Genomic DNA, 21,814 nt, shown 5'->3' with positions numbered 1-21,814 from the left:
TGTACAACAAAAATCAAAGACTGAAATGTCAAGGAGAACTTCCAGAAAAAAAGTTTTTTTTTCACTTTTTTGTTATGTTGCAGTATTTGTTCCTATGACTGACTGCTCAGTAACTCACAACTTGTGGCTAGCAACTGTTCCTGAATCTGCTAGCGTGAGTGCCAATGATCCACTGGGTTTGTTCCTTAGCCTTTTTAATTTCACTGAAAATCCTACGCAGTCTACTGCTATTTTTACTAAGTTCTGGTAGAATTAGTTGAAATGATTTTTGTTCAGTATTTATGTTTGCTAAACTTGTCGCAGATGTGATGTCCATGTGTTTTCTCCTTAGTGCATGCCAAGTTCAGTAGAGGAGAGGTACGTCTAAAAATTGATACATTATTAACAGTACATACGGTATATCCTGAATCACACAAATTGAATACTGAAACACTTGAATGATAAACGGCACAGGTAGCGCTGCTGCCTCGCAGTAAGGAGACCTGAGTTCGCTTCCCGGGTCCTCCCTGCATGGAGTCCAAAGATATGCAGGTTAGGTGCATTGGCGATCCTAAATTGTCCCTAGTGTGTGTTTGGTGTGTGGGTGTGTGTGTCATGCAGTGGGCTATTGCCCTGCCCGGGGTTTTATTCCTGCATTGCGCCTTGTGCTGGCTGGGATTGGCTCCAGCAGACCCCTGTGACTTTGTGTTAGGATATAGCAGGTTGGATGATGACTGACTTGAATGACGTATTAAAACACTAGCTTGAAATCTAAGTAATCAATATAGACCTTTTGTATTAATGTTTTACGGCATTTAGTATGGGATTTATAAAAGCAGTGTTAATGTTTGTGATGCGCCATCTATTGGAATGACAAATGCAGTGCATTTTACTGCTAAAACTGAATGTGATGCTCCATCTTTCGGAATGACATGAGCATAGCAAATGTAAGGACACATAGGCAGACGCACAGATACATCTTTTTATTAAGGTGGCGTAATAGATGCCAGAGCAGAAGTGGGCAGGACTGAACTGAAGAACAATACCTGGCAGGGAGGCCAGTGTGATGGAAAGACAGGGGGAGATAACCTTTCAGGCCTACATGCTTCCTCAGTACACTAGAGGGCAGCATCCCTGGGTCAGAATTCCCACACGGACACCTGCAGGGCATGCTGGGACCTGTAGTCCCATGGGGCAGCCCCGTCAGGTTCCATTTGGGCCACCAGAGGTATAGTAAATACCGGGATTAATGATCCCTAGTTTGTGGGGATTCCATTTAACTCAGCAGTACATGCAACAGGCTAGGTACTGTCTGGATCAAAGATAATAGAAGCCACTTGATCTCGTTGAGGAAAGTTGGAGTCGGCTGTGGAGGACAGACAGAGCTCGCCTAGGAGGAGTGGAGGAGAAACAAGCAAGAAAGAAAGAGAGAGAAAGAATTGTATTGTGCTGTGCCACTGTTGAAGGATTTTGTAAGGTATTTTGTATAATAAAATGTGTATTTCCACCTGGGACTGGTGTCTGGGGTGCTGCAATGCCCCCTACTGGTCATAGGGAATATAGTAAAGCGTATATGCTGAGTTTAGGGCTCATTCCCAATATGCTGAAATGCATACAGTCTCTAGTGAAATGCGTCTTGAGATTCTGTCTCATACTGTGCATTATATGTTGGAATGCATAAATGTAGGCTGAGATTTTGTCTCATAAACTATTGGCAATTATTTTTAATGTTGAACATGCATTGACTTCACTGTAACTGACTAATCATGTCCTTACATTTTTTTAATTTGCCAGTTATTGGAAATTAAGTAACAGCTGGGAAAAATCAAGGCAGTTGTGAAATTGTGTGATTTGTCCTGTGAGCTTTCTTCAGGGTGACATCTAGGCGGGCACAGGTCCGTTACGTTACTCCTACTGCCACTATGTTGCAGTTTCATATAGGAAAACTCGCACGTAATGTCTCACCTCATAACACAGGAGAATCTGTTCATTATTATTTTTAATGCTATTTATTTTATTCAATTACATTCTTAAAGCCGCCTAATTTATTCCTTCTCGCTCAAGGGAGCTTTGTGTAGACTAGGATGGGGCAGAGCCTGACCCAGCAGAGCAAGATAAAGTTGCAAGGCAAGAACCAACTTAAAAATTCCTTTAAAAAAAATGTGTTTAATTTTTATTACACTGTGCCTGCATTCAGCATGAATAATATAGAGCCCAATACAAAACCGCTGCATTTTATTGTGGATTTGATACTTTTCAGTTTTGACTGTATGCACTTTACCATATAGTCTGAGTTTCAGGATAAAGCGTATTCATCTCACTATAGAGTGATCACATTTCACCATATAGTATAAGCATTTTAGCGTACAATGCAAACATTTCACTATCTAGAGTATGCTTTTCAGTATATAATGTATGTGTGTCACTGCAGGGTGTTTGCATCTCAATATACACTGTGTGCATTTCAGTATATGGGGTATGCATTTCATTATATGCTGTAAGAGTTCCAGCATGCAGGATTATGTGTTTCTGTATGCTGTGTAAATGTTTCATTACACAGTGTAAGCATTTCATTATATATTGGCAGCATTTCAATATGGAGTATATGCACACTTATGTTCCAAATGGCACCCCATGACCTCTTTGTTATAATGTCCTTTGTAACTGCTAATATTTATCACCCATCCTTTCTTTTTTATGTTTGACATGTGCAGTGTGTGCAGGTATGCTAGAAGCTGACCATCTGCTTTAATAAATTTTGTCTTCTTATTCTGAGGAGCGTTAGAGGAGTAAATGCTGTCGAACAAGTAGAGTGAATCCAAATCGGTCTTTTCTCAACACAGGACAGTGTTTCCACATACTGAAGGACCAGCTACATATGCATATATGAAGCAGAGGAACTGCATCACACATGGATATGCAATCAGCAAAGAAAACCATGCCACCTTATACTTCTGACCCGCCATCAAAATGACACATACGCACATTGACCAACAACGTGTGTGCAACACTTGGCATTATGCTTACAGTAATTCTCTCACATTTGACTGCTTCTGCTCAATGCTGAACGCACTGATTCTCCATATGGACCAGACCTTCACACAAGTACTCATATAAATAGATACTGTAACACCCGCACATCAGCACATGTACACAGTAGTCCCCGGCGGCAGCCTTTTTCTTTGTATATGCTCTATTAGGGTTCACAGCCAAGTAAAATTTCCAATTTCCAAGTGCCATCCTACCTTAATCATTTACTGCACTTTTTTTCTAATTTTATGTAGGAGCTTATCTTCTCACAAACCCTGTAATGGCACATAACACTGTATCATATTTTTTAAATTTTATTTTCAAGAACCTCCTTCCACAGTTTTGATTTTGAGACTTTCAGATTGTCCAAAGGACTAATTAGGAGTTCCCCAACCACTCAGGACTCCCTGTATTTTGCAACTTGTTAAGGACCCCCAGGCCATAATGTCATCTTCAGCTCTAGATTTTCCATGACAGCACCTTTTTTTTTGGAATGTGGAGACAAGGGCCTGAGTTGTGTGAAATTTCAAACCAGCCTGTCATTGAGACTCAGGATGATTTTCGTCACGTCTCATCTGTTCAAGTCCTGAGGTGTCAGGACACAGAGAATCCGTGTGCACAGGAGCTGAGAAATGGGTAAACTTTTCTTTTACAAGGACACATGCAGCAATAATAATCTTCATCTTTGGCATTGGTGCAGCAATCAGTACTTTTGTGTCACTACTCCAGAACCCCTTATTTAAATCCTGGCCCGGCCTGTGCCTGTGTGGAGTTTGGACATTGTGATTTTTGTATATTCCAAAGACAAACAGGTTTGGTAGTCTATCACCTCTAATGTGGTCCTGTTAGAGTGTATGAGCATACCCTGTGATGGACTGGCACCCTGGAGGGGGTTAAATCCTACCTGATGCTCACTTGGTTGCAGAAACCCTGAACTGGATAAGATGGACTCAGTAAATGAATGACTAAATCTTCATTTTTTTTTCTTTTATGTAGCACCTTTAAGCACATGACCTCAATACCCTTCAGTAGACGATAATGATATTCTTTAACCAATGTTAAGTATCAACAGATCAGACATCTCTCTGAGAGTCACACAGACTAAGCAGAGGTGAGATCAGAAGTTGCAGTGTGCAGACTGCAATGCAACTCCTTTGTCCCACTATCATAATGTCTGCTATAATAGCATGAAAAAGCCCCCCTACTTTATGCTGCTCACAGTATTTCACAAAATTCACCAGGAGCATTGATCAGTCTGCTGAGGGAAATTAGAAAAGACATGCAAACAGAAAATTAACCCAAGCAATAAAAAATCTACTATATAACATAACACTGAGGTCCAGTTGTTCTGAGAAATCTGATTGGTCAGTTTAGCTTTGGTGTGATTGGTCGGGCACCCTGCCTGGGATTGGTTCCTGCCTTGTGCCCTGTGTTGGCTGGGATTGGCTCCAGCAGACCACCGTGACCCTATGTTTGGATTCAACGGGTTGGAAAACGGATGAATGGATGATTGGTCGGTTTGGCAATAAAAAGCGAAAGAGTGAGTGTGAGGAGCAGTAAAGGTGCACGAGGCATTTTGAGGGAGTCGCCTTCAAAGAGGATAAACATAAAACTGGACAGGAGGTAAGAAAGGTGACTTGGAAATAATGACTGAGTCTGAGAAGAAGGCTTTATGGGAACAGACTCGAGAGAGGGAGCGCTGGTTAAGACACGTTCACACACACAAATACAGAGGAAAGATGCTGAAGGTACACGTATGGCAAGAGATAGCAAATATTTGTTAATTATTCTATTATCTGTTTTCGACAGGTACTGTGACCAGTAAAATAAAAAAAAATATTAGTTCAGATGCAGACACCAAAAAATTATCATAGAAAAAAAAAACAAAAATCAGAATTTACTTTCATGTTTCACTAATTACAATTTCATCAAATTGGGGGCATTAAAGGCTGTTTAGCAGGGTGAAGAAAATTAACTGCACTCGGCATGTTTTGACCTTTATATTCACTCAGAACAAGTCGATTAGAAGTTAATACATTAACCATAGACCTGCAGCAAATTCCTAAATCATGGACCACTTCTGCTTTTAAAAGCAAAATAAAACTCTTTTTGCACTGCCTATAAAAAGAATTCACCTCCCATGCATGTTTTTACATTTTATTGCTGTGTAACATTGAATCAGAGGATATTAATATTGGCATATTTGACACTCATCAAGCAAAAGACTCTTTAATATTAAAGAGAAAACAGATCTTTGCAAAGAGAGAGAGGTTGGGTGCATGTGCTGATAGCATTTTGCCGTACCCACCACACAACAAACCACCTGGACTGGGACCCGAGTGCAGCGGGTGGCACCTCAGTACCACACTGGAACAGTGTGAGGTTTTTTTATGGTGGCTGGAGCGCCAAACTTGCCAGCAGCCCTAAAGTTTTCCCTGTAAGTTGGAGGACCTGCTTGCGGGGCTGAATGCAGATTAAAGTCATACCCAGGACAGAGCAATTGCAGGATAAGGGACTTCGCTCAAGGGCACAATGGAGTGGAGTCACTTCTGGTTTTTATGAGATTCGAACGGGCAGCTTTCTGATTGTCGGTGCCACCATCCCACCCATGTGCAAAGAGGTCTAAGTTACCTACAAATATAAAACACAAAATAACTGATCTCACCCCTTTAATATGACACACCTAAATCATCATTTAGAAATCACAGAATTAGTTCAATAGAGGTCAGCTGTCTGGGCTTTCAATTGATTGTAGTATAAATGTCCCTGTTTGTGGAAAGTCCAACTTGTATGTCAGTATGGCATCCTAAACTACACAATAAAGTCAACAGGAACACTCCAATCAACTTCATGAAAAGGGGATTTCAAAGCCCAAGTCAAGGAGTGGAGACAAAAAGTATGCAAGTTGCCGTATATTATTTGGTGTCCAGTAAGATCAATCATTATGAAATGGAAGGAATATGGCACAGCTGAGCAATCGTGCAAGAACACTGTTGATGGAAGCCCCCAAGTGGCCAATGAGAATTATAAAGACAACAGCTTTATAGGAGAGTAGCAAAGGTATAAGCCATACATACACATGAAATCTCAAGCATTTGCCAGAAGACACGTTTTAAACTTTGAACTCAGCTGGAAGAAGGTTATATGGTCTTGTGAGAACACCATTCAGCCTTTTTGGCCATCACATTAAACTTTATATTTGAACACTGCACATTATCAGAACACCCCATTCACCCTGTAAAGCATGGGGGTGGCAGCATCAGGCCGTGTGGGGATGCCTTACTGTAGTAGGCCGAGTGTAAGATATGAAGGGTAGAGTGTAAAATATGTGGAAATTCTGAAGCACCCTGAAAGAAACCTGCACTTTTGGAGAAGATTTGTTTTCTAGGAAGATAAAGACCTCCACCCCCAGCATAAAGCCAAAGCTACACTGGAATAGCTTAAAAACAACAATGTTAATGTTGTGGAGTGACAAAGTTAGAGTCTGGATCTCAATTCAACTGAGAATTTGTACCTGGACTTAAAAATGGCTGTTCACTCATGATCCCCAGACTAAAAGAGCTGGAGCAGTTTTGCAAAGAAGAATGGGGGGAAAACATCAGAGTCCAAATGTGTAAAGTTGAAGGAGACCTAAGTACACAGACTCAAGGCTATCGTGGCTGTCAAAGGTGCAGGTCCTAAATACTGCCTTGAAGAAGGTGAATATGTTGTGTTTTGTGTTTCAAATTAATTTAGTTCACTTCACAGAGACTCGATTTCACTTTGACATTAAAGAGTCTTTTACTATTGGTCAGTATCAAAAAAATCCACCGTTATTCAGTGTTGTGTAACAAAAAAATGTGAACATTTCCAAAGTGGTGGGCACTTTTTTCTAGGCATCGTAAATACTTTAGAAAGATATTGACAGAACTGTGTCATTATGTCGACTTTTTAAAATGTTCTGAAAGTGCAGGATGGTTTTACCTTTTCTTAAACTTGCACTCTAGTGTGATGGGCACAGATTACGTGCCTCACAGCTGCCAATTCCTAAATTCAAATACCAGCCTCTATGTGGCTGCATGTTCTCCCTGTGCTTGTGTGGGTTTCCTCAAGGCACTCAATGTTTCTTCCACATCTTAAACACTTTGGTTGATTTTTGTTTTTAACTTGATGATTGTAAGTTGGCCCTGTCTCTATAAGAGTAGCCTGTGATGAACAGCATCATTGGCAGGGTTGGCTCCTGTCCTTATTCCATTGCTGACGGGTCGATTCCAGCCCCCTGTTGGTTTGGTTTTTTATCAGATTGAATACTTTACAAATGCATTAAAATGGACTTTATAATAATGGGCAACATGTGCAGTTCCCAGAGTTTGAATCCTGTCTTTCAGCCTGAGTAATGATTTGTTCTTAATAAGTGGAAATTAAATTTCTGTAAAGCAGCAAGTCTGCTTTTAAAGGTTCCTTAATAGCAGCTTCCTTTCAAATTGATCACATGTAGAGTCATTGTGTCCGATGTCTTCAACGGCAAATAAAGCTTCAAGAATAACAGTTGTATTGTTATCATTAGCATTTCTCTTTTCAGACTGGCATATTTGTGCCATAGTGGCACAAGTGTTGAAGTATTTATTTGACTTCTCATATTCTTAAGTTTAATCAATCATAATCTACTAAATACATGAACTGATTTGGCTATTTATTGTGTCCACAACATCTTCAACTTCAGTATACATTTCTAACATTCCCCCCTCCACTAACTTTACTGTCTCTTCAGGTTCTGGATGGCCTGATCACTAGATGATTCTTCAGGTACTGCAGCTTTATTCCCATATCCTAAAGACAAACAGATTGTAATACTTGCAATTTTTGAAATAATATTTTTTGTCCAAAATTACCATTCACAATAAGGCTTGATCACGTCTAGCTTGGATTTGGCAAAGAGCTCAAACTGTCGCTTCTTCATATGTGAAGTACACTGCAAATGATTCAGTTTCCAGGTAGTGTGGCCTCCCAGCTACAATGCTGCACTTTAAAGCACCAGGTAACCACTAGTAAGTCACTGTGTGAGTGTGGACTCCAAAACGAAGTGAGCTGTTTTATAGTACACTTCAGACCTGCTCATTCTCCTGGTTTGGAGAAGACAAGGAAGGAGTTTAAGAGCCTTTGGTTAAAAGCATCCACAAAATAAACAGGATTTCTAAAGCTGGTAGTTACTGTCGCAGAATGTTGCAATGATCTCAGTCCTGTAGATTCACTCTGTACAACATCTGCAAGATCAGACTGTACCTGGCACAGTATGCCACACAACTACTGGTCCAGGTGGGCTCATGCCACTCTCCTTTTCAGATTACTATATTGGTTCCCTTTAGCATTACGTATTAATTTCAAATGCCTGCCTACAGAGTAGTCAACAGGTCAGCACCTATATATACGAGGGACATTCAAAAGGTTTCCGCACTTTTATATTTTCATTGGAAACGGTGAAGGTAGGAGGAGTAGTAATTGGGCATTAAAAATTGTTACGATGCTGGGAAAATTGCATCGCAAATGAATAGGCTCACTCAGCACACAATTCACTTGACGTGTGAGTCTTTTGAAAGTCCTGGAGTAGAAATAGAAAAACTCACATGGAGAATGGGAAAATAGCAAACATCACATAGACAAAATAGCAGAGAATGTAAACCTCAATAGTGTGTGCACAAAAATAAAAAAATCATACGTATTATGTACGCTGTATATTATAATACTGTATATATATTATTTTTTAAGATGCATGGTGGTGTTGTGGTTAGCATCTTGGATTTAAATCATGTGCCTAGTAATTGCCTGTACGGATTTTACACATTCTTCTTGTGCCCACATTTCGCTCCCATATACCCTGTGCTTGAAGTTGACCCAAATTACAGGCCGTACTCTGTTTATGTCTATTTGATTGAAGAGCTGCATGTGTGTGGTTGAGGCTATGGGCTGAACTACTTAGAGCACCATGATGATACCATTACATTGATCAAACTGTATTTCCTCCTACGTGAACTTCAAGCGCTGCAAGATTCCAACAGTGTTCAGAAGCCATTAAAAAGGCTAACAGAATGTTAGGTTATATAGCACGATCCGTGGAGTACAAGTCCAAGGAGGTTCTGCTCAACCTTTATAATGCACTGGTGAGGCCTCATCTTGAGTACTGTGTGCAGTTTTGGTCTCCATGCTACAAAAAGGACATAGCAGCACTAGAAAAGGTCCAGAGAAGAGCGACTAGGCTGATTCCAGGGCTACAGGGGATGAATTATGAGGAAAGATTAAAAGAGCTGAGCCTTTACAGTTTAAACAAAAGAAGATTAAGAGGAGACATAATTGAAGTGTTTAAAATTATGAAGGGAATTAGTACAGTGCATTGAGACTTGTGTTTTAAAATGAGTTAATCAAGAACACGGGGACACAGTTGGAAACTTGTTAAGGGTAAATTTCGCACAAACATTAGGAAGTTTTTCTTTACACAAAGAACGATAGACACTTGGAATAAGCTACCAAGTAGTGTGGTAGACAGTGAGACGTTAGGGACTTTCAAAACTCGACTTGATGTTTTCTTGGAGGAAACAAGTGGATAGGACTGGCGAGCTTTGTTGGGCTGAATGGCCTGTTCTCGTCTAGATTGTTCTAATGTTCTAATGTTCTAAAGATACAATAATGTCCAATTGAAGACTGGAGGGGAATATTCCCCATGTCGCACACATGCGTGTGGATGACAACTTTAGGGCTCATTTACAGGTAAATCCACTCCAAGCCAGGGGGTGGCACTGTCACTTAATACCTTTTCTCTTCCTCCCTCTGCAGAATGGATGATTGATGGAATTTTAAAAGAGTACTGAAACTTTTTGAATGTCCTTTGTATATACTGTATATACTACGGGGGGCCAAGCCCAACCCAATCCCGAGTTGGGTCCAGAATATTAGTAAAATTTACAAATGTGCAAAAGAAAAATGATTATTTATTGGAATCAAAATCACAAAATTCTATAAATATGTAAAAGAAAAAATAATTATTATTTAATGGAGTAAAAATCATGAAACGAGAATAAAATATTTACTCTCTTACTGATCGGAGTATTCCCATTAAACTGATGTCCACTATGCTCGATGAGTATTTATAAGAGACTAAATAAATGATCCATTCATTTTAGCTGACATTCTAACAGACAAAAAAAACTTTTTTAAAAAAATGACTCATTTAAATAACAAGAAAAATCACGTGAAAACTAAACTGGTATGCAATGGGTCATCGTAACTCGACCTGCAGCTCACTAAATCACCTAAATACAAAAATTGGTGTTATGAATAGATAATTTTTTTTAATAGTTTGTTCCTGTGAAAGAAAGTTTACTCGATCAAAAATAAAAATCACGACTTTCTTGGTATTAAAAACCACAGCTTTCTTAATATTTTAGTTTATATTTTAAAAACGGAATAAGAATCTGAAAATCTAACAACATCACATTAAAGTTCGATAAATTCTAACAAGAATGATACCAAACTTATAAATATGTAGGTTTTAAAATAAGCCGATTTAAAGCGTGACAAAAAACGTCACATAAAATTGTTGCACAAAACCGTTGCCCTTTTAGGCTTAGGATTTTATATATAGAGAGTAGATATATGGAGACATTTGGGAAACAATACAATACAATACAGTTTATTTTTGTATAGCCCAAAATCACACAGGAAGTGCCGCAATGGGCTTTAACAGACCCTGCCTCTTGACAGCCCCCCAGCCTTGACTCTCTGAGAAGACAAGGAAAAACTCCCAAAAAAAACCTTGTAGGGAAAAATGGGAGAAACCTCGGGAAAGGCAGTTCAAAGACAGACCCCTTTCCAGGTAGGTTGGGCGTGCAGTGGGTGTCAAAAGAAGGGGGTCAATACAACACAATACACAGAACAGAACAAATCCTTAATACAGCATAATAATAAAAATTTTAGAAGTACGGAGCAGAATTTAACAGTAGATGATATCCTCAAATCTCAATCCTGACACTTCCATGGCCTGGGGGATCGAGTTGCCTATCCTTATTCAAACTTCTCACTCACTCAGTGTTTTTAAGAAGTATTTGAGACCTCTTTTGTTTGGTGAATTTCTGTCTAACTGATAATAGTTATTAGGCTTTTGTAACCCAGGAATTGTTAACTCGCTTGTATTTTGTTCCAAGATTTTCACTTGTAATGGTTAACTTTGTAACCTTGTCCTGTAACACTCGCTTCCAAACAGTCCTCCAGACTGACGTTTACTTGATTTTGTTGACCTCTTCTGTAAGTCGCTTTGGATGAAACTGCGGGCTAAGCAGATAAATGTAACTGCACTGCACTTGCCAGTGATTTTAAATGCATGATGGCAAACAGATATTTGCAGACTTTTCAATCCTTTTTACACTGGATAATTTTTTTTTGAGCATTTGCTGTTGGTTCAATGCTGCTTTGTTGTGCCATTGTGCATAGTGTCATTATAGTACAAGCAATAAAGAATACAAGGTCTTTGCAGAGAAACACCCAGAGGGACCTTAACAAAATTGAAAGGTTCACAGTCTAGGTGAATATGACTTAGTTTTTGCTGGTGTTCATACAATGCCTCCTGACAGGAATCCATCAACATTAAGCCAAATTCATGTCTAGATATTTGCCGTAACCAGGAATGCAAAAGCAGCAGTCACCCTGAGTACATATACAGTAGTTGCATTGTGAGTGTGCAGACTAGAGTTTCACTCAAACATTGAAAAACAATCAGAATAAACTTAGAAAAAAGGTAAAGTGTATTGATCTATACATTCATTTTCAAGACACGGTAATCCTTCTCATGCTTTCATAACCTGGCAGCAATGGGCACAAGGCAGAAGTCTGTCCCCGTGGGCAGCCAATTGTCTCCTTATTCATTTAATCCATATAAGCTCAGCTGAAAACTAGCCAGTGGAATATTTGGAGTTTGGTCTTTAAATGACAGCCTGGTTCGCAACTGAGAAGAAAATAAATGATTTTATAGAAGTGCAAAAATATCAGAGGTCTGCCAGGCATTAACAGTTATCAAGAATTACTGCAGGTTGGACATTCGGGAAGTAGCATCCTTCTCACAAATCATATGATAGTGGGCAAATTATTATAAATACTGCATTTGGATTAAATTATTTTCTTACTTTTTTACATTCTTTAAAAAGAAATACTGTATGTGTATATATATATATATATATATATATACAAGGGTGGGCAAAAGTAGGTTCACAGTCACTCATATGAAAACGACATACAGCTAATGATTACTACACTTAAGCAAACTTTAATAATATGAAGAAGACAAATAATACAAATACATAATACAATAATTAATAAATAAATAACACAAAAGTAAACTGTGGTTCGCGTATATCACTATATCATTTTTTGTTGGACATAACGGAGGTCAAGGACTTTGTTTAATTGGATTAAGCAGGTTTCGTAACTAAATGGATGATTTGTTTAATTTAATGTATTTATTTTAATTTCTTGGTCATATTCGATTCCATCTATTTAAAAACACTAAAAAACATATTCCTTGATTATTTTAACCATTAAGTATTTTTGAAAAGCAGTAAGTGTACTTTTAATTGCAAGAGATATTTTAGATATACTATGGCTCTGCTTTGTTAATATTAGACTTATGAGAGTATTAGATTACATTCAACTGTCAGTGGCTGTGATTTAAATTAAAATAAGTTTGAATACATTATAGATAGATGGATAGATGGATGGTTTGATAATTATCATTATTACTATTACTTAAAAAATAACAACATTTATTTAATAGACAATTAAAATAGAGTTATTTCAAATTAAGTCTGACTCATATCTGAGCAATAAATGTTGTTTTATATATGTAATACAATATCAAATCATAACACCCTCTAACTAATATTTTTACATTGACCTCTCCCTCCAGCCACTGTAATAAAACCTCACAGAGTTCCAGTGTGTTGCTGGGGTGTCGCTCACTGTACTCCCATCCCAATCCAGGTGTTCCGTCGTGGGCTGGGTGCGGCAATGCGCTATCAGAGCATGCTCCCTAATATTTAGGAAATTAAATAGAATACCTAAGAGATTTAGTTTCGCAACCTTCCAATGCTATTGAAATATACTTTGGAAAAAGGATGATTATTATTATTATGATTATTATTATTATTAAATGTATTTATTATGGTAATTTGCTGTTGGCTGCTGAGGTGTCTGTGTCCCAGCCAGGTACCTAACACACCTTTATAAAGAATGTCAGCAGTTCCCATCAGTGAGATCTTTTGCATTTCTTGGGCTGTGTGGTGTCATGGCAGCTTCTACAGATTCTTGTCAAATCCTTTCTTGATGGCACCAAGAGCCTCAACCACCACAAGCATAACTCTAGTCTTGGTGAACCACAAGTCTACTGATCTTGATCTACAGATATTTATATTATCTCTGCTTGTCAGCTTCTTTAAGTAATATGTTTTCATCTGGGACTGCTACATTGATCATCAGGCATTGCTTCTCATTTTTGTGAATGACCACCATATCAGGGCATATTATTATTATTATTATTATTATTATTATTATTATTATTATTATTATTATATTGGTGACTGCATCAAAAATGACAATGATGGCTTCTGCATAGTAATTAAATCAAACCACGTTATCCTGTAGAGAAAAAGCAGATCCCAAAAATGAACGGGTGGACCAATGAAAGAATGGAGGCAAACATGAATTAATGGATGAAAGAATTGGGGAAAGAAAAAAATGTAAAATGAAAAAGCAGATGAACGGATGCATTGACAGAACCATTTTTAAAACATTTCTGATACATATCAGGTCAGAGTTGTTATGTTTTAATCTGTTAGGAATTCTACATCACTGACAATAAGAAAAGGGCTACCTAATAATAACAAAACATTTATGGATCCAAACTTTTCTTTATAAGAAAATTTGATATACCAATAATTTGTCAGTTTTAGAGTTTTGGTGAAGTTAACTCACCTATATAATTTCTGTTTTTACAAATGTGAAATGTCCATATTTTTATTGTGTATGACTTTTGTGAAATTGTAAGAGGCAACTTTAAATGGGAAGACAACAAAAGAATTGATGATTGGACAAGTATGTAAATGCTCCAATAAAAATGGGGTCTTGATGACACACTTAGAATATCCCTGTTCATTAGCAGGCAAAAGAAGGAAATTTGAGAAGATCTAGTCCACAGAACGAAATACTGCAGATCTGATTTGCTGTTAAAATACAGCAAAGTTTTAAACTAGAGAACTCTGTTCAAACTGTGGCTTGGATGCTATGAAGGAGGATTTGGGGCTTTCATGAATAAAAAATTACTGAGCACCACCATTGCATCATCCCAATTTAAAGAAAATGTTATGAATATTACAAATGCCTAGAATAGAGTAAGATGGTGATGTAATATTGAAATAACAAATGTGCAAATCCCATCTCCAAACACATGAAGCACATAAACAGGTGCCACAAAAACTTTATGAAGAAAGCCCAATTTCTCTGGTATTGTTTTACCCATCACAGTGTCATGCAGGTACAACTCTCTGTTCTGGCAGCTTCATTCATAAGATTAGATACAATCATAGATAGGAAGCTGCTCCATCACAAAACACACTCAGTCATTCAAAAATGTATTTTCTAATCCTGTTTATTCTAATATAGTGGTTATGGGAGGCCATGGCATATCATAGTAACACTTGACGCAAGGTGTAATTCCAAGAATGCATTGTATATTCTAATGCTTGCATCAGTAATGTCAGGCCAATTTGTAGTCAGCAATTAACCCTAACCTTTGTGTCTATGAGACAAAGAAGGAAACCAACCCATGCAGCAATTACCTGCACTCATGTAGAGAATATGTGCAAACTCTACACAAAAAGGGCTCAAGCACGCAATTGAACTCAAGTCTCGGGTCTGGAAAAGGGAACTTCTAATTACCGGGTCATTATCCCGACAAATAATTCTTAAAAAAACCTTAGCCAATAACACCCTAACTTTTAAAAAAATCAATTATTATTCCAATAAAGACAAAATATATTCTGTTAAAGGCTACTGCACACATTTTAGAGGTGATTAGCTGTCAGTACAATGAAACTTTTCTATTTGTATGCGATACCAGAAAATCCATAATATTAAAACCAGAAAGTTTTGGTTTGATAGGTTTTTAAGATATCAAAGGGGCACCTTCATAATTTTCCTGTCAAGCTCTGTCTCTGTTTGCAACAAACCAAACTCGGCTTGAGTGCAGGACACATAGTGCAGGCAAGTTCTGTATCTGGAGCTGTCCAGTGCTGAACAGCAAGTGCACAATGGCTATGCAATGTGTTGATCGACCATGCAAAGTGGCAGCTAATTTAAAAATGTGCATCAGCATATTCAGATTTATTTCCTATGGGCCTAAATCAGTACAAAAAGAAAGAAAAGAAAAACAACAAGAAAATTGAATTAATGTCATTTTCGAGACTATGAACTTTATTCATCAGTAAATGGACACACATAACATATAAACATATTTTTTAGAACTTTTGCATACGTATCTTTACAATTAAGAAGGAGTAGAAAATCTCTTAAAATTTAATATTAGGTAAAATTTTGTGCATTGTTAAATGTGAGTGGGCTACATATTGATGAGTTTAGCTTTTAATTGTTATGTTATGTTATGTTATGTTATGTTATTACTAGAATTAAACAGAAAATGGAAGCTTGTGTATTAACTGAAATGTACTGAGTTGAAAGAGAGGTTGAGTTGCTTATGTTGCTATAGTAACCTCATTTCAATTAAAGTTAAACAAAATCTGTTTTATAATCGGGCCCCAGTGAAAAATTATTTTCAAAAAGGGTATTTTCCAAGCTTAGAAGTATAAACTGGAATACTGAAGCACCTTTTGAAAGAGTCGATTGCAAAAAAATGAATGAAATGCAGTTAATGACTATCATGATTTTGAATATGCAGTTTAAAATAAAGGTCATTCTTTATTTCTTGTTAACAGTTAAGTAAAGTTGCTTATAAAACTACATTGTCTCTTATTCTAATTCTAAACTTTTTGCTTTGTGTATTTTTCTTCACTTGATGTTTTATGCAAATATTATTATCTACCCAGTGTTGTGTATTTGTTCAGTTTTCTGTGTTTTCCTTGTTGTTCATTTTGAATGTATGTAAAGCGCTATGATCAAGGGAAAGGTGAAATATGAATAAACTGTATTATTATTATTATTATTTGTCTGATTTTTTAAAATATATTGGTCAATAATCATTGTCAGATTAATTTAGAAATAATTCTTTATTTGAGATATGTATTGAAGATAAATTAAGAACTTATTTATTTTAAATGACTTACGAAATAATTGCTCTCTCCCTTCATGTGACTCCCTATATATATATATATATATATATATATATATATATATAGCGTTTATTATGTGCAAAAAAGTTACCATGTAAAGTTATATGACTCCAATGTTTTACTTAATTACATAAGTAACTTAAGTTTACACTTCCTATATATATATAAAGTACAGCATCGATTCATGTATTTTCTTTAATGCAGATTTATATAATTATATATAGTCATGATAGTCACTAAACATTTTTGAGAATAACAAAGTAGATCAATTATAATATAGCCTATAATACTTTCATGTGTGATTGCTCACGATCTTAACTGATATTAAAAAATAAGTAGGAAATTCAACGTGAATATAAAAATTCAGCAAGTTGATTCAACCTAATAATTTTTGAATAATGCATGAATTGCTTTTCGTTTTTATATTTGAAACATCTTCAACTTTAGATAGATAGATAGATAGATAGATAGATAGATAGATAGATAGATAGATAGATAGATAGATAGATAGATAGATAGATAGATAGATAGATAGATAGATAGTGTTGCATATATGTTCTTGCCGAAGCCAATATAGCCCCTTGCACTCAATCTCCTCGGACAGAACGAATCTCTGAGACTTTTCTGCTTCTTTCCACTCTAAGAGCTCGCTCCCGCGGTACCGATCTACAGATGGTTAGTCGCATGCAATTCTTTCTTTTCCTTGACTATTCCTCCGCGAGTGCCTTACTCACAGTGTCCATGCAACACTATTAAAATGTTGTAAGAACTTCACCAGTCTGTTCTGACCAAATTCGATCCATCGCGGCTGAAATTACACTGTCGCTGATAAGATTTCTACCCATTTTCACCACTTTGAAGGATGAACCATGACGAGCAATAACTTTAATTCCAAGCAATAATTCTCTGTTAATGGCAGTTACTCTCGGTTAGAGGAGAATGCACGAAAAGAAAGTCACCAATTTCCCATCTGCCCATCTCTTCACTTACCTTCATTGCTGCTCGCTGCAGTGCAGACAGCTTTAAAGGTGATATTCCACAGGAGAAATACGAGTAGTCCCGATCTTGGAGCCATCATTGCCATGTACACCCTGTACATCAGCTTATCTGTCTGTGTACAAACAGGCAGCTCAAAGAGGAACTCCAGGCACATTGAACAGACTTTGGACTGGCTTCACTTCGCCACACGCACACGCACGCACACACACACGCGGACACACACACACTCTCGTACTCACGCGCGCGCTCTCACCCGCGCACACACACACGCGCGCTCCACGCACACGCGCATCCAAGCACGCAAGCACACACAAACACACAGCACAAGGGAGTGGGCAGCCGCTTGTCACATTTTAACAACCAATTACAAGAAGGCATTTAATGCTTCCTCAAGCCAAACACTGTACTGCATAGCGTATTTCTCCCTTTTTCACCCCTTCCTGCCCCTATCGGCTGTGCTTTAAACAATTGTGTACACGGCAAGGATGAGGCTTTGCTCGCTGAGCCACTGGAGAAACGCAAATCAGACAGTTCTGAAGATTCGAGGTGGAAGTCGAGAGCTAATTTAGATATCACGTTTACGTGTTCAGCAGGAAGCCGAAAGCGTTGAGAAACAGAGTGTGAAAGAGAGTGTGTGTCGCCAAGTTTGGCAAGCGAATGAAACGAGCGAAGGAAATTGACAGAGATAGTAATGAGAATCACTCTTGTATATCGATTATCTTACGCGGCTCGACGTTCGCGAGGCTCTGGAAACAACGTTCGCACCACAATGTCAATTATAGTTTATGTTCAGCAAAGGTAGTGCAGGAAAATGAGCTACACACTGTCAGAGTGATGGGTTCAGAAAAATACAGGAATAGCTCTTCGAAAAGTGATCATTAAAAGAAACAAAACCAGACAGTGTGAACAGAGATTGGGGTTTAGAATAAGCACAACATGTCAACTTTTTGTATTTTCAATTAATGTGTTTGACTTGAGTTGGAGAGCAGGCAAGACGATGATGATGATGGCAAGAATGATGGAGATGGAAATAATATATACGAGGTGGTCTGCTTCTGCAAGCTGTAAGGAGACAGCTTAACCGCTACTGCCTTATAGAAACATAGAAATGCGCGTTTGGCCTTGTGCCACTCTGACTCTCCCGGAACCGCGACGGTGTCCTGTCCTCTGGTGGAGCAGCTCTCCTCCGGCTGGGATAGGCTGCGCTGGCGAGTGCATTATTAACCTACTGGGAGCGCAGCTGGAGCTATTATAAGACTCCGGGCGGTGGGGGAATTAATGAGACAGCGCAGCTCCAACGTGCAAGGCGCCTTTTACACAGCATTTTGAATAATACAAACTAAAGAGTGTATTGATAAGAAATGAGCTTTGCCGCTGTGTTTTAGTACCGCAGCCTACAGGTATAATAGAAGTTAAGTCTTTCTACGCTATTACTTTGCTAAAGGCTGAACGCTGTTACTTTATAAAAAGGCTGAGTTATTATCAGTTTGAATGTACAGTGACGTCAAACATATACAAGTGAAAAATAATCAGGATAAAGGAAATACGAGGATACACACATTATTGAAAACAAGTCAAACCTCGACGTTGTTTGTGCTCCGAGTCCTTATCTTCACTAGCAAGGTTGTCGCTGCCGCATACTTTTGAAAAATCACATACAGCATGTCGAATATAACTTAAATTGAACAAGAATGTTAGAACTGCGACATGCAAATTAAACCATAATCCCTTCACTTTATTAACCAAGTAGTATTTTGAGTAAGAGACGAAGTTTAAAAACGGAATTTGCATGTAAGTTCCTTGCTCCCCATTTCAAAGACACTACAAAATAGTTTTTTTTTTAATTATGTATTTATTTATTATTCTTTTTGCCTTTAGATACTGTGCTGGATGCAATGGTGTGATGTAGCAAGTTTTCTGAAGACACGGCTGAAAGATTTGAGCCGAAAGCTGTCCATAGTTTACACTGCTGAAAACCTGTTTATTTTATCAACTCTGACCCGGGGGAGGCATCGTGGCTGCACTGATTCCAGATTCAACCGATTTTTCTTCAGAGGTCAGTTCTTGTCTGATTAGAGCCAGTATTTGCGTTTGCAGTGAGTTCATTGAGGAATATAGCGCACTGTGTGTGGGGTTGTTTTAATCTTGAAGATTCAACAGATTTGCATGATACTTTGCTCTGTTTAAAGTTATTACCTTTGAATCTGTTCAAGCGCATAATTGTTTATATTAGCTATGTTCTGACATATTAATACGCATTATATAAATAAATAAACAAATAAATAAATAAATAAGTGAAAGAGCAAATCTCAAATTAGAACGTCTTCACAGTTGCTTAGTAAAGTGAGGCAAAATGCAGAATCTCTGACCTGAGATCCAAAATAAAAAGTCATCAATCCGATCGATTTATCCATCCATTTTCGACCCCAAATCAGGGGTGCGTGGATTTGGGTTTGAGAAAAAGTGGATGGTTCTTAATTCTGGACTGGACAGTGGCCTATCTCAGGACTCAGTTGTAGGCACTCAAACCAGCCCAATGTAGAGCCACTAATTAACCCAAAGCGCGCCTCCTTAAGTTTGAGGGAAAGAAACAAAAACAGTGCAAAGAAACCTCACGCGCAAAAGAAGAGAACGTGAAAACTCCATTGACAAGTTCAATGCAATATGAACGGCACACAAGACACCAGAGCTGTAGGTGACAGTTGTGACCCTTAGGCCATCGTGCCTGCCTGAAGCAAATGTAAAGGTTCGGATAAATGCAGGAATTACTATTTGAAGAGATCAGAAAGGCAAATCAGCTCGTTTTGCGTTGCTCGGGTGGGTGGATCTGCAATAAACGGCGTACCTGTTAAGGGTCTTCATGTCAGTTGACCTCTGACAAGGCGCTGGCGCTCCGTGACTCTGGAATGGACACATAAAACAAAAATGGGTGGATGGGTGAATACACAGAAAAAAGTATAACCTTAATAATGAACCTATCACTCTTAAAAATAAAGGCGCAAGTGTGGTTCTTCAGCGTGCCATTGGGGAATCGCTTTAGATTCTCTCAAAAAAAAAAAAAACCTACATAAAGGTTCCAGAGAGAAACATTTATTTATATATGTAAATATCTATGAAAATGTCTATGAATGGGTGATAACAGATTCGTGAAATTCCAACGGACTCATGATTTTAAAAGGACGCTTGCTGCACAATAAAACAGGCTCAGGATTTCTTGATCTGTCAGAGCCCTGCTAGGTGACCTGCAATGCATTAAAGAACTCTGGTTTATCCACATGTTTGGGACCTTATTAAAGCAGAACAAATACATTTTCATATGCAAAGAACCCCTGTCAGAATTAAGTGGTTATTTGTGGAAAACTGGCTCAAGTGGAACGTCCAACCCAGTAAAATGCCAAAACAGAGCCATTCTTCTTTATAGTGTTGAAGTTCCTTTTCTCGTTTATTTATTTATAAATGTTTTTATGAGCGCTACTAAACTGCATACCTCATTTCACTCCAACAAAATAAATAAGCAGTTAAGCGTGCTTTATTAACAGGCACAACATGAAACTTTTGAGATTGGACATACTTTCTACATAGTTTTACAAACATCAGCAATAGAATTTGCCAGTCAAGTTCCCCGGTGTGAACACTTGTGAACATTCAGGATAAGTCTAGGATCAATGGGGCAAGCATCATTAGGGGAGCGGACACGAGAGAAGGTTACAGAAAAAAAATATAAACTGATACACTGGTGATTTTTTAGGTCCAGAACTGAATGGATGGACAAAGCAAACAAACTGTGATTAGTGTAATTTAGGAAAGCTAGCCTCGCCGGCAGAAGGCAATACCTGCTCGTTTTGATTTTACATGCATAACTTCAAATAGATAGATAGATAGATAGATAGATAGATAGATAGATAGATAGATAGATAGATAGATAGATAGATAGATAGATAGATAGATAGATTAAACAATCGATTTATGGATGCAAGTGAAAATTACAACAGTACAGAAGAACAACGGAACAAAAGAGCAAAAAGGAAATGCCGTGTGGAAAGAAGATTGTTTACTCGCAAAACTAGAGAATTGTAATGAAAGGGAATTTAAAGGTCAGTAAAAAAAAAAAAACGCAAAAGCAAAAATGCGTTTTGACACGTAAATGCAGGAAGGATCGCCCTTTCAGCAAAGTCAATAAGCCTAATAACGCAATGGTGGGACTCGGAGATCAAACGATCGCGGTTGTTCAGACCTGGCTGCTATAACCCTAAAGGATGCGTAACTTCTCATTTAACTGGCCTATACCAGAATATAATCTAACGTATGTAACATTCTCAAACCTGTTTAACCCAGTGTCGAGGCGCAACGGGATTAAGTTTATCTCGCCATATATATGCTCAATGCAGGAAACAGCTCAATTGCAGGACCCACTCACTTAGACACCCAATGGGGACGATCAGCCT

At 38.0% G+C, this 21,814-nt stretch overlaps 1 protein-coding gene across 1 annotated transcript in view; it reads right to left on the bottom strand.

Annotated features, from left to right (window-relative positions):
- The window catches only part of epha8 (eph receptor A8), a 649,052-nt gene extending 631,587 nt beyond the window's left edge, over positions 1-17,465 (bottom strand). The window contains 1 exon segment of the mRNA XM_039755789.1: positions 17,361-17,465. Coding sequence (XP_039611723.1) covers positions 17,361-17,454 — 94 coding nt within the window. The 5' untranslated portion in view covers positions 17,455-17,465.
- Positions 17,466-21,814: the final 4,349 nt, after the last annotated feature.

Source organism: Polypterus senegalus, chromosome 6 (genome assembly GCF_016835505.1).
Source record: "Polypterus senegalus isolate Bchr_013 chromosome 6, ASM1683550v1, whole genome shotgun sequence".
In the NCBI taxonomy this organism is placed as follows: domain Eukaryota; kingdom Metazoa; phylum Chordata; class Cladistia; order Polypteriformes; family Polypteridae; genus Polypterus; species Polypterus senegalus.
The sequence above is the reverse complement of the archived record's forward strand: the minus strand, read 5'-3'. Positions and strand labels throughout refer to the sequence as shown.